We start from the raw sequence: 11,947 nt of genomic DNA on the forward strand, positions 1-11,947 counted from the left end.
CTGAAATAATGTCATTTCATTGCCGCCTGAAGTTGGATGCTACCTTTTGATATCAGCAGACATAACACAGCAAACATAATGCTGCAAAGTCTTGACTTATAACCATTGTTTTTGTGACCATTCAAAGTTTCAATGGCACTGGAAAAAAGTGGAATAGAATAGAATAGAATAGAATAGAATAGAATAGAGCTGGAAGGAACCTTGGAGGTCTTCTAGTCACATTCCTATAGTTTTTCACACTTACAACCATTGCAGCATCCCCATGATCATGTGATCAAAATTTGGACACTTGGCAACTGGCATGTATTTATGATGATTGCAGTGTCCTGGGGACATGTGATCACTTTTTGTGACCTGACAAGTAACATCAATGGGGAAGCCACATTCACTTAACAACCATGCAGCGATTCACTTAACAATTGTGGCAAGAAAGGTCATAAAATGGGGCAAAACTCTCTTAGCAATGGAAGTTTGGGGATCAGTTACGGTCATAAATTGAGGACTATCTATAGAGTAAGTCTGTGTCTCAATTCGCCTTGTAACCTCCTACACTACAGTAACTTCACAGTGGTCCACAAAGAAAAATAAAACTTGGTAGGGAAAGAGCCTTTAAGGAATTATCACTTGTCATGTACAGAATAAGCAGTACCCAGCTTTGCCTGTGTTTCCCCCTCCCCACCATCATTATGTTTTAAATTAAGTCTTTCCTAACTGGCATCTTCTTGAAAGTATTTTGCACAAGTGTTCTTCCTTTCCTGGGCAGCAAAGGTGGTACCGTTAGTTGGTTGCAAAATGGAAGCAGTTTTTATATACACTGTTACTTAAAATGAGACTGAGATGGAAACTCTGACAGTAGCAAAGTTTAAGGAGATGGTAAAAACAGGGGATGCTCTAACAAAGCATTCCTGAACTGATGATATCACTGTTTGAACTGTAGCCTCTGCTGGATACGGGTGAGTGCCAAATATTTGGAGGAATTATTAGGACTGAGATTCTGCCTAATAACCAGTGGTTATTTATGGTCTTCTGAAGAACAGTGCACTCACTCTGCACCCTGATTTTAACCTCTAGAGCTGGACATAAAAAGCAGAAAATTATGGTTCAGTCACCAGCTCAGCTTCACCCAATTGCCCAGCTGTGTGTTGTGATTGGCCACCCAGCTGCTCCAGGAAATCATGGGCATATCGGGTGTTACGTTTGGGTTAAGGGGAGGCATCTGGCACAACTGTTGGAAAGTGTAGGTTGCACCCCGATTCAGTGGAGTGTGGTGCCAAACTCTTGTTCCTTGTTTGTCAGTTTCTTAAGCCTCCTTCATGTTTTCCAGCTGTTCCTTCCCAGACACTCCTTAAGGGAGTTTGGGGCCCCAATTTTCTCAGCTCAGCTAAGGTAAAGGATGGAGCCAGCTGCAAGGACACAAAGCAGAAAGCAAAATAAAGAGAAGCTGAATACATTTCCTAGCCCACTAAAGGGAATACGAGGGTGGGTGTTACAATCCATGTTTGTGTGTTTTCAGATGTGCAAGGCTCTTTTTTTTAACTCTCTAGGTTTCACAATGTGACCCCAGAATAGGAAGGACAATGATCAAGTTCATTGTAGCCCATTTAATTGCATCTGTTATTCAGAATGTTTCTGCATCTATTCCAACTCTGCAATTAAATCAGTAGACCAGTATTTCTCAATCTCAGTGACTTTAAGATGGGTGAACTTCAACTCCCAGAATTCCCTAGCCAGCAGAGTGGCTGAGGTTGAGAAACACTGTGTTAAACCATGTGTCAATGAACAGGTAATCTTTGTCAAGTAGTCTTTGTAAGTCGTGACAATCGTAAAAGGTTTATGACCTTTTTGCAGCATCATTAAATGAATGCCATGGTCATAAAGTGGCCAATGCGGTTGTTAAGCAAATGTTGCAGTAGTTGAACAAACCAATGGTATGCTACGAGTGTGGTTTTGCTGTAAACTGGAAGTAAATGCCAGTTTTCAGCAAAACCCAAATGGTTGCTGAATTTGGTCACATGATCCTGAGAGGGCCCAATTGTTGATATTTTGAATCCAAATTGTAAGCAGCCTTCAGATAGGTCCATTATAAGTTTGAACGGTTGCTAAGTGACCAGTCATAATTTGAGGACCAACTGTGTCTTGCGTGGTGTACTGAGCTCATAACTTCACTGCTTACTGTGCAGGCTGGTCTGAAACTGAAATTAGTTTCTTTATTCTTGCAATTTTTTCCACATGTAGCAAACGTTTGTTTGATTGCAATTGCCAATAAAAGGGCCTGGGTTTGATTCTTATGTGGTTTAATGACACTGAACTTTCTTTCTTTCTTTCTTTCTTTCTTTCTTTCTTTCTTTCTTTCTTTCTTTTATTTTTTCTTTTTTTTCTATTTTTGTACAGTACTATTGGAATGTTTGTTTATTCATTTATTCAAGTTGTATGGCCACCCATCTCAATAAATGACTCTGGGCAGCAAGCCAATCTTCAAATAAATTAACAATTCCAACCACAAATAGAAAAATTAAAATACACAGCAGCTGAGGAAGATATCACAATCAACAGTCACTAGCACAGCCAAGACACAGCGCCCTTCACTCACTTGGGGCCCCAGGCCCAGATCCAGAACCAGTTCCAGGGCATCCCAATATCCGAAAGAAGAATGTTCCAGAAGTTGGAACATGCCTCTTGGGCCCTAGGCATGAAAGCTGACTGGATGACTTAAGGTCAGTCACTCTCTCTCTCAGCCCACTCACCTCACGGGATTGATGCTGTGGAAAAACAGGAAGAAAGAGGATTACATATGTTTGCCACCTTGAGTTACTTATAAAAATGGGATAAAAATCTAATAAATACATAAATAAATGGGGTTCCACTGGGACCCAGAAATTACCCATCTTGCAGAACTGGATCAGACAAGTAGAAACAACCAGGGAAAGATAGTTCTTCAAGCAGCCTGGTCCCAAGCTATGAAGGGCTTTCAAAATGACAACCAGCACTTTGAATTGCACCCATAAGCACTGGGTGCCAGCAAATAAATCAGTTCACAAAGTAGTGGTGATACATGGGCTGAGTAGCCAGCACCACTTACGCCATTTTGCGCTAGTTGAAGCTTCTGAATGGTCTTCAGAGGCAGCTCCATATAGAGCACATTGCAGCAGTCCAATATTATTGCAAATCTTTTTTTTTTAATTGAAAATTTTATAAAATTTTACAATATAAATCCCTCCCTCCCCCAAACCCAACCCTCCATCCCTCCCCCCCTCACTTCCCAATCACAGGATTAACAATAAAATAATCATAATCTAACTAACATAAATCAACTATTAATCTAACAAATCTATAACTTCCTTTAACTCTCTTAAAACAAATATACAATTATTAAATACCATAATATTAACATAATTTTAAATATTAAAAATAAAACTAAATAACATTATAACTTTTAAACAAAAATAATACTCAAAAATTCATTCAAAAACCAAATGATATTTTTTTGTTCCATATTTAAACTCAATATAATCAATCCATCTTCTCCAAACCGATATATATCTTTCTTGTGAGTATTATTGCAAATCTTCTGTGTGCAGTTCTTTTGGCCTCCAACAATATGTTAATAAAGTTATGGGTTTTTCATGGCATCTGAGAGATGATGGATAGGCAATATGGAGAAAAGCAACTCAGCTATATGTACAAGGTGAATGGTACAAAATGAACATATATAGTTAAAGGTAGAATGAGATCTATTGTTGTAATCTGCTTCGACCTGATGCAGGCAGTGTTTTTTGTTTCATGTGTCTCCATTTTTTTAAAAAAACAACAACAACATACATTTTAAACAATGTATTTGCATCTTGGAGAAACAATACAGATTTATCTATGGATGAAATGATAACTGGTGAGGGAAACTAAGGATACTCAGTGCCATGTCACAGCTATGAGATGTTGTGTGATGCTTCAGTCTGTCACAATTAAAGGGAGCATTACTTTGATTCATGGCAAAGATATACATAGCAGTAGACAATTTCTTACAGTCCTGATTCAGATCATGCTGCATCTCAACTATTTTCAGCCTAAGTATATAGCCAAAACTGATTGGCAGGAAGTCCTTCCAAGCCTTACCCAGAGATGCCAGATACCAAATGTGGAATCTTTGACATGCTATTTACCAGTGAGTTAGAAGTCTTTATGTTTGGTATTAAGAAACAGGTGATTGATGCCTTCATCTTTAAGGTAGACTTAGCAGGTTAAGCCCAATTTATTTCACCTATGATAAATCTGTAGATGAACTTTGCTTCTGATCTATCTGTAGGGGAACTCCAAGGATGTGCTGTTTCCTTATGGCGGAAGTCTAACATTTCCTGCCCAGAAATAGGTTCTCTACCATGAACAATAGAATGTTTCATAAATAAACAGAATAAATTCTCCCCAGATTTCATGACCTTTGCCTCAAAAGTGGCAAAGTGGACCAGTTATTTTTCCAAAATGATGGGCTAGTTGTGTACCAATAACGCTTTTATATGTGATGGATAAACTTTAACCATTAGCAACAGACCGGTGGACCATTTCCTTCTACCTCTAACACACACACACACAAAGACTAAAGACTAAATCAGTTTAAACACACACACCTTTTTCTCTAGCAGCAATGGTACCAAGCACAGAGGATATAATTGATTTCACAAGATGGTAAATAAGGACAGTACTTAAGTAAAACAGGAGTTGATAGTAACTTGAGGAACTATGAACTATGCCCACCATTGAACAATTTGCTGTTAGAAGGATTCAGAGAATATCCCATGCTGCCAGCATCAAAATTTCACCAAAATGATCTGATTCTGTCAAGTCTTTGTCTTTGTGACCCTCCTCCTCCTCCATGCAGTAAGTTATTCTTCTCTTTGTGTCTTTTGTACAGAAAGAAATAAAAACTCAGTATAACAGCGGACAAGCTTCCTGTGAATTGATAGTACTGAAGACTGAAGGTACACATAGTTATTAATTATTTTGATGCGCTTCCATTTGAAAAATCACTGAAGGATACCTTTGTTTTTGTAGAACTAGGGGCTTTACATAGAAAGTTCTTATTATTTTGGGAGATGAATTCATGTGGAGTAATATGAGAATCTGCTCTTGATGGGTATAATTGTTGAGCAGAGATCATACCTTTCTCCCCCTCCTAATTCATTCAATTTGATGAAAGTAATATTGTTCTCAAAGAGGATTTTGGTAAAATTGGATAATACGAGTGTCATATTGTTGTCTTTATTCAGTTACGAAGTAGCTAAAGATGTGTGTATATCATCCAATTTTCTCTCCAATGGTCTGCTGTCTCTATGGCTTCCCACACTTCAATTAAATCCTAAGGAAAAATATCACAAGGGAAATATATTGTACAGTACATGATCAAGTATAGCTATTTCTGCAAAGTATGGAAAGTATGGAATAAACTGGGCTTTTATAAATCAGCATATTATGATTGTCAAATATATTATGCCCTCAAATATCCTCCTTCCATGCTAAAAAATAGAAGAGTGGAGATGGCATTGAGCCTATATCCCTGCTTTTCCCCATTCTTCCTCCCACAAAAGCCTTATTGGATCCTCAACTCAGCATGGAGGAATTGCAGAATAAAAGTGATGACAAGAGTCTACCAACTCTTCCTCCCTATATATGTTTCTCTTGAATGAACCCGTTTCACAGATAAGGGATTGTGAGTTGTAGAACTGAAGCTATTATGCATAAATATTTACTGAGATACCAAGTATTCTCATATCCTTAGCATCAAGAGAATGTCAGCTCTCTTTTACTGTATATCAAGAAATGCAGGGTTACTGTCTTCCTTCAGAAGGGAGTTAGGGAATACTAGACAACCTATGACCTTGGGTCATATTTCCTTATCCAAACAGAGAAACAGAATGACCAAGGGCAGGCAAAAAAACAACAACAACCAGTGGGAGTGAGAGTGACTTCTGATTTCCTGCTGGCTTCCCTATTGAGTTTCCTTGTGGGAATCTGGCAGGGAGCATCAGAAATCTCCCTTTCCCTTCCTTTCCCTGCCCATGGAATGGGGGAGGAACAAGGGATTGTGAGATTGGCTAGAAAACTGTCATGAAACTTTGAAAATGATCACACAACTGCAATAGCAGTCTAGCAGCAGCCCGGGACACTGAAATAGCCGCCACATTCCCACATATCATTCCCTCAGGAATCATGAGTCCTGGATTTTGGATGCATTCTGTAAGTTAGTCCATTTAATGTACCTTGGTTTAAAAATGGTTGCCCGGTGATGCACCATTTTCCCCAGTTAAAGGCCATTACGAGAGATTGAATAATATACAACCAGAATAATGACTAGCTGATACCTGATGGATATAAAGCATAAGAGATTTTACCAAATAAATTTTGTTCAAACCACATTTGCTCCACATAATGTAGATAGGTTGTAAATAGATGTAAATATAGGTTTTTCAGACCTAGTAACATATCAACTCCAAAGTTATTAGTTTAAACCTCTTCAAGTTGCTGAGAAAACCTTAGGCAACTATTTATTCTTTATTTAGTTCATCAAGCTGTGTATGAAGCAGCTTTGACTGTTTCCTTTTCTTATATTCTCCTTTCCCACTTTGCTCTGGTGTTGCTTTTGTTGCACTTATAATTCACAGGTTCAAAGAAATCAAATTCTACCTTAAATTCTGGGGAAATATCTGGCATGGAATTGCCTATCTTATACCAAGTGCTGTGTTAAACATTTTGCATATAAATAGCTCTGCAAACTAGATATCCCAGGCTTGCATAAGGCATTCGCAGAAGCTGAGAGATAGCTTGTATATTTTCATGAGCTTGATGGCGACTTAAGAAAGACTTTGTCCTAATATGGACACAGAAATGTGGATCTTGTGGAAAGCAGATGGACTCCATCTATAGTAAGCTGAATGTACAACTGATTTGTTGTGATCCAGAAAATGATGCATGCATAGGAGATTGGCATATATTAACCCTCTTCTTACAGAGTGGGACATAGCCTAATAGAGCCTCTTCTGTCGCATGTTATTTACAACGTAACCGTAAAGTTCCAACAATGACTGGTGCACCTGTCTGAAGGCAACAAAGAATTAGTAACAGCAGCTGGGTATCCTTAAAAATACAGGTAGTCCTCAACTTATGACAGTTCATTTAGTGACCGTTTGAAGTTACTATAGCACTGAAAAAAGTGACTTATGACCATTTTTCACACTTATGGCCGTTGCCGCATCCCCATGGTCACGTGATTTACATTCGGATGTTTGACAACTGATCCACATTTTTGATAGTTGCAGTGTCCCGGGGTCATGTGATCACCTTTGGCAACCTTCTGACAAGCAAAGTCAATGGAGAAACCAGATCCACTTAACAAATGTGTTACTAATTTCGCAACTGCAGTGATTTGCTTAACAAATGTGGCAAGAAAAGTCATAAAAGGAGGCAAAACTACACTTAGCAACATACATTTTGGGCTCAGTTGTGGTTGTAAGATAAGGACTACCTGTAGTCCCATGTGTATCCTAAATTTGATTTTGGTGTAAACTCCGTTTGAGAAAATGATTTCATGTGAGTTCATATGGGTAGGATATTAATCCAGGCTTGTGTGTGACCATGATTGTAACCTGTTCTTGTATTTCTTATCATAGATTTAATTATTGACTTTAGTTACATTATTCAAAATAAGGCTAAAACTTCTCAATGCTCAAAAGCTTGGGCAGGTGGGCTGGCTGAAAATTCCCTAGATATTTCCAACCCAATCAATCACTGGGGGAAATAAGCAACCTTTGGGAGAGGTGAGCTTCCAACAGACATTAAAAAATTGGGAGGCATTCAAAGAAATGCTTAAAGACCCATTGCAGAACATGTTGGCACAGTTAAATAATTTTAGGTTCTGGAGGGAGTTTTATGCCTTCCCTGCCTTATTAGCTACATGTACTAACGCTCAAGTGTTCTATCAAGTGTGCTGTATTGAGGGGCCATTCTAATCACTTTGTTGAATGGGATCCAGGACGTTTGCTCCAAAGTTATTATTGCAAAAACTTAGCAGAGTTTTTACAGCTACCTTGGGGAGGAGGTGAAGGCAAGAGTTGAGGAAAACGCTGAACCTGTTACTCAAAGTTGCACTTCTACACAAGGAACGTCAGTCTGCATGCAACACACTGCCATTTGTTAAAACAAGCCAAGGCTTTAGGCATTCAGGATCACAAATCTACTTGGGAGGAGCGGTCTTCCCTCCCCCCCCATCCAAAGTAGATTTTTGTGGGTACATAAAAGAGTGCTTGGATAGGAGAAAACAGATTCTTCTGCATTCTGCTGACAAGTGGATTCCCATCGGCTGAAGCATGTAATAGAATTATATTCAATATTTCTTTCTAGCTCTTGAGCTATAATGTACACATCCATACAGTGTTGTTGCTCTCATAGAGTATGAATGTTTATAATTGCAATATAAACAAGTATTTTTCACTAGTTCATAGTGTAAGTAAATGACAATGCATGTGACTTACACGTTATACTACGCCTATCTTTTGCTCTAAAACAAATCTCTTTTAAACAAATATGGCTTTCCCAACAAAGAAGTAATACCAAATTCCAGTTGTTTAAATGAACAGCATTTAGCACTTATTGCAGCTCAGCCAGGTTCCTTACACAGTGGTGAATAATAAAAAGGACTGTAGCAAACAGATTTTGTGTTCATTTATAAATCTTGATTGGATTCATCTGGGATTTTAAAGAATCTCATTTCAAGCCACCATGGCGTTAGGTCAGAAGTGGTACTCCAGACAGAATTCTATATTCAAGGGCATCAGTTGATTTGATCAAAGACTTATCAATATCTATAGCTCATTCTTTGCTTATTCCTTCTGAATTATTTGAGAAGTTTTAATCCCTGGCAAGATGCATGGGAATCCAGGTTTATGTAACTCTCTTCCTATATTCTGTGCTGCATATGACATTAATAAGTCCTCATTAACCGCATGACAGATCAATATTCCTATCTGTCACTGATTGCAAATGGTCTGAGTAGCTTGTTTTAAGGTCCGCCAGCAAATTGGGCATGTACAGAAATGAACATTTGTTACTTTCAGTTTATATCTGATGCTTTTAACAGGCTGTTCTAGAGGGACCCTAGACATTGTGTGTGACTGAACAAGCTGTCTTGCTAGCAGTGTCAGATATGCTTCTTCAGAAATTCATGTTCTTCTGTACAGGAAGTCCTCAACTTACAACAGTGTGTTTAGTGACCGTTCGAAGTTACAATCGCACTGAAAAAAGTGACTTCTGACTGTTTTTCACACTTACGATCGTTGTGACATCCCCATGGCCACGTGATCAAAATTCAGACATTTGGCAACTGACTCATATTTATGACGGTTGCAGTGTCCCAGGGTCATGGGATCATCTTTTGCAACTTTCTGACAAGCAAAGTCAATGGGGAAGCCAGATTTGTTTAATAACTGTTTTACTAACTTAACAACTGCAGTGATTCACCTTAAGAAGTGTGGCAAGAAAGATTTTAAAATTGGGCAAAACTTACTTAATAAATGTCTTACTTAGCAACAGAAATTTGGGGGTCAATTGTGATAGTAAATCAAGGACTACCTGCATTTATAGAGTATGTAGTATCTGTTCCCAGAAACCCTTTGGATAACAAACTGGGCTTTTATAACAATGTTGGAGAAAAACAATAGCATAACAACCAAGATAGGGAAAGGGAAAAGAAAGCCACTTATATGTAATTCTTCTTTTCTCCCTTCTCCTTGAACAAGCCAACACAGATTATTTGCACAATGAAGCAAAAAAAAGGAAGGCTGCAAAGCTGGAGAAGCAGATGGAGGAGACCACAAGGCTCCAGCAAGAACAGCAGGAAGAAGAAGATTGTCTGAAGGAAGTTCACCATGCTGAGATTCACAGACTTAGCCAGGACATCCAACTCCAGGTTAGAACTGCCTTAACCTGCCCGTTCAACAGGCATCTAATTAGGGGTTCATGTATATATCCTTTTGGTTTGGGATTTAGTTTCCTTCTGTTTTCTGCAGTAATCAGATTCAGATAAGCCCCCAATACATTCCTTGGGGGCACCATACAAATACAGGATTTATATGGCTCCCCTTTTTGTGTCACCTGAATAGAGTACTTTTATACTCGGAGATTCACAACCTTGTTATATTACTTCAGCTGGTTTAAATTCGCTCTTTTTAAAGACCACATGTGTGAACTCACTTGGGATCATTAAAAAAAAACACAAATAAAAATGTTCACTTCTCCCTGTACATTGGAGACCTCACCGATTTCACAAGTGCTGATTTCCTTTCCTGCTATTTCCCATTTTCTCACTCTTTGCGGAGAGTGATACTGCAAGAGGAATTCTCTGTGGGTTTGCCCAAAGTTTACCTACTTCCTTTTTTCTACTTCAATTGAAGCTGTTCAAACTGAGGAGAGTTAATTTTCTTCAAAGTGCAGTGAGATAGTGTTGCTTAGGTAAATAGGGAGACAAAGTTAACAGCTGTATTATTTGGCTCCTGTGTCAGTAAACCACGGGGCAGTTTCTGCTGATGGTAACTACCGGTAGCTGATTTACAATACCTACCACCAAAGACTTGTGAGATATGAGTATCATTACTGAAAATGAACTATATTATTTCTACCTAAAGCATCATATGTTAACAACAGGACTCATACAAAGCTTAAGATCCAAATTCTGCCGTACTATGACAGGAACAAATAACCTCAGCAATGACATCAGCAGATGACAAACCTGTATTCATTTATTCTTTTACACATGGAGAGTTGCCAGTTTGTCTTGTATTGAACCAAGTGGAGCCCTGCCGAGAAATGATATAATATCTTTCATTGGAAGTAAACATGTGTATTGGTCATCAAAAATCTCAATATCCTGAAAGCAAGGTAGAACATTTTAGCTTTCCAGGACATTCTTGGTAACTGTATAAAGGAATTATTTTATTTCAAAACAACTAAAATCTATAAAGAGATTCAACTATATTTCCTCTGAATTGGATAGAACAGAGATGTTTACAAAAAAATTACCCGTGTAAATCTGCTCACCAACAGAAATAAATGTATCACAGTAAAACACCCAAATAAACCACCCAAGATTTATGTAAAAAGCTACTGTCAAAAAATTGATAATTACCACATGCTCAATAATGTCATGTTACATCATAGCAATAGCAATAGCACTTAGACTTATATACCATCCCATAGTGCTTTACAGCACTCTCTAGGTGTTTTACAATGTAAGCATGATTTGCATATTGCCCACAACAATCTGGATCTTCATTTTACCGACCTCAGAAGGATGGAAGGCTGAGTCAACCTTGAGCCGGTCAGGATCAAACTCCAGACTGTGGATAGAATTAGGCTGCAATACTGCATTCTAACCACTGTGCCACCAGGACTCCTGTCATGTCATATCATTTAATTTAGGCTATCTAATTCAAAATGATTCTGGGTGTCATTCAATATTAAATAAACAGATAAAAGATTAATTGACACAGAAGACTTGGCATATCCCTACAACAGCTCTCTTGAGGATTCTTCTATCTAAATTAGCCCAAGATCTGAGAGAAAAGGACTCTTACTCTTACTCTTGAGTAAGGTAGGGTTGGGGACCATATGAATCTTAGTGAAAACAATGTTCCAGAGGACAGGAGGATTAATGGAGAAGGAGTGCTTCCTGGGACCCATCAGATGACATTGTCTTATTTATTTTTTTTATTTTTTTTTAAATTTTTATTGACAAAACAATTAAAACAAAAAGGGACATGACATGACGTTCCAGTATACATAATCCTAGTAATTCGTTCCTTATCATATTTAAAGTTCTAAATATACATCTCTCTACATATTAACACATAATTTTATATACCACAAATTTAAACTTTAACTCAAAACCCGACCAGTTCTTCTTGACTCA

The 11,947-nt window shown here is 38.1% G+C and overlaps 1 protein-coding gene across 1 annotated transcript in view; it reads left to right on the forward strand.

Moving 5' to 3' along the window:
- Positions 1-4,116: 4,116 nt before the first annotated feature.
- The window catches only part of CCDC69 (coiled-coil domain containing 69), a 20,677-nt gene continuing 12,846 nt past the window's right edge, over positions 4,117-11,947 (forward strand). Inside the window, exons 1-3 of the mRNA XM_015824818.1 lie at positions 4,117-4,221; positions 4,904-4,970; positions 9,780-9,949. Of these exons, the coding sequence (XP_015680304.1) occupies positions 4,117-4,221; positions 4,904-4,970; positions 9,780-9,949 (342 nt within the window). The remainder of the gene's footprint in view (positions 4,222-4,903; positions 4,971-9,779; positions 9,950-11,947) is intronic.

Source organism: Protobothrops mucrosquamatus, unplaced genomic scaffold (genome assembly GCF_001527695.2).
Source record: "Protobothrops mucrosquamatus isolate PMUCROS unplaced genomic scaffold, P.Mucros_1.0 scaffold2369, whole genome shotgun sequence".
NCBI classification, from domain to species: Eukaryota; Metazoa; Chordata; class Lepidosauria; order Squamata; family Viperidae; genus Protobothrops; species Protobothrops mucrosquamatus.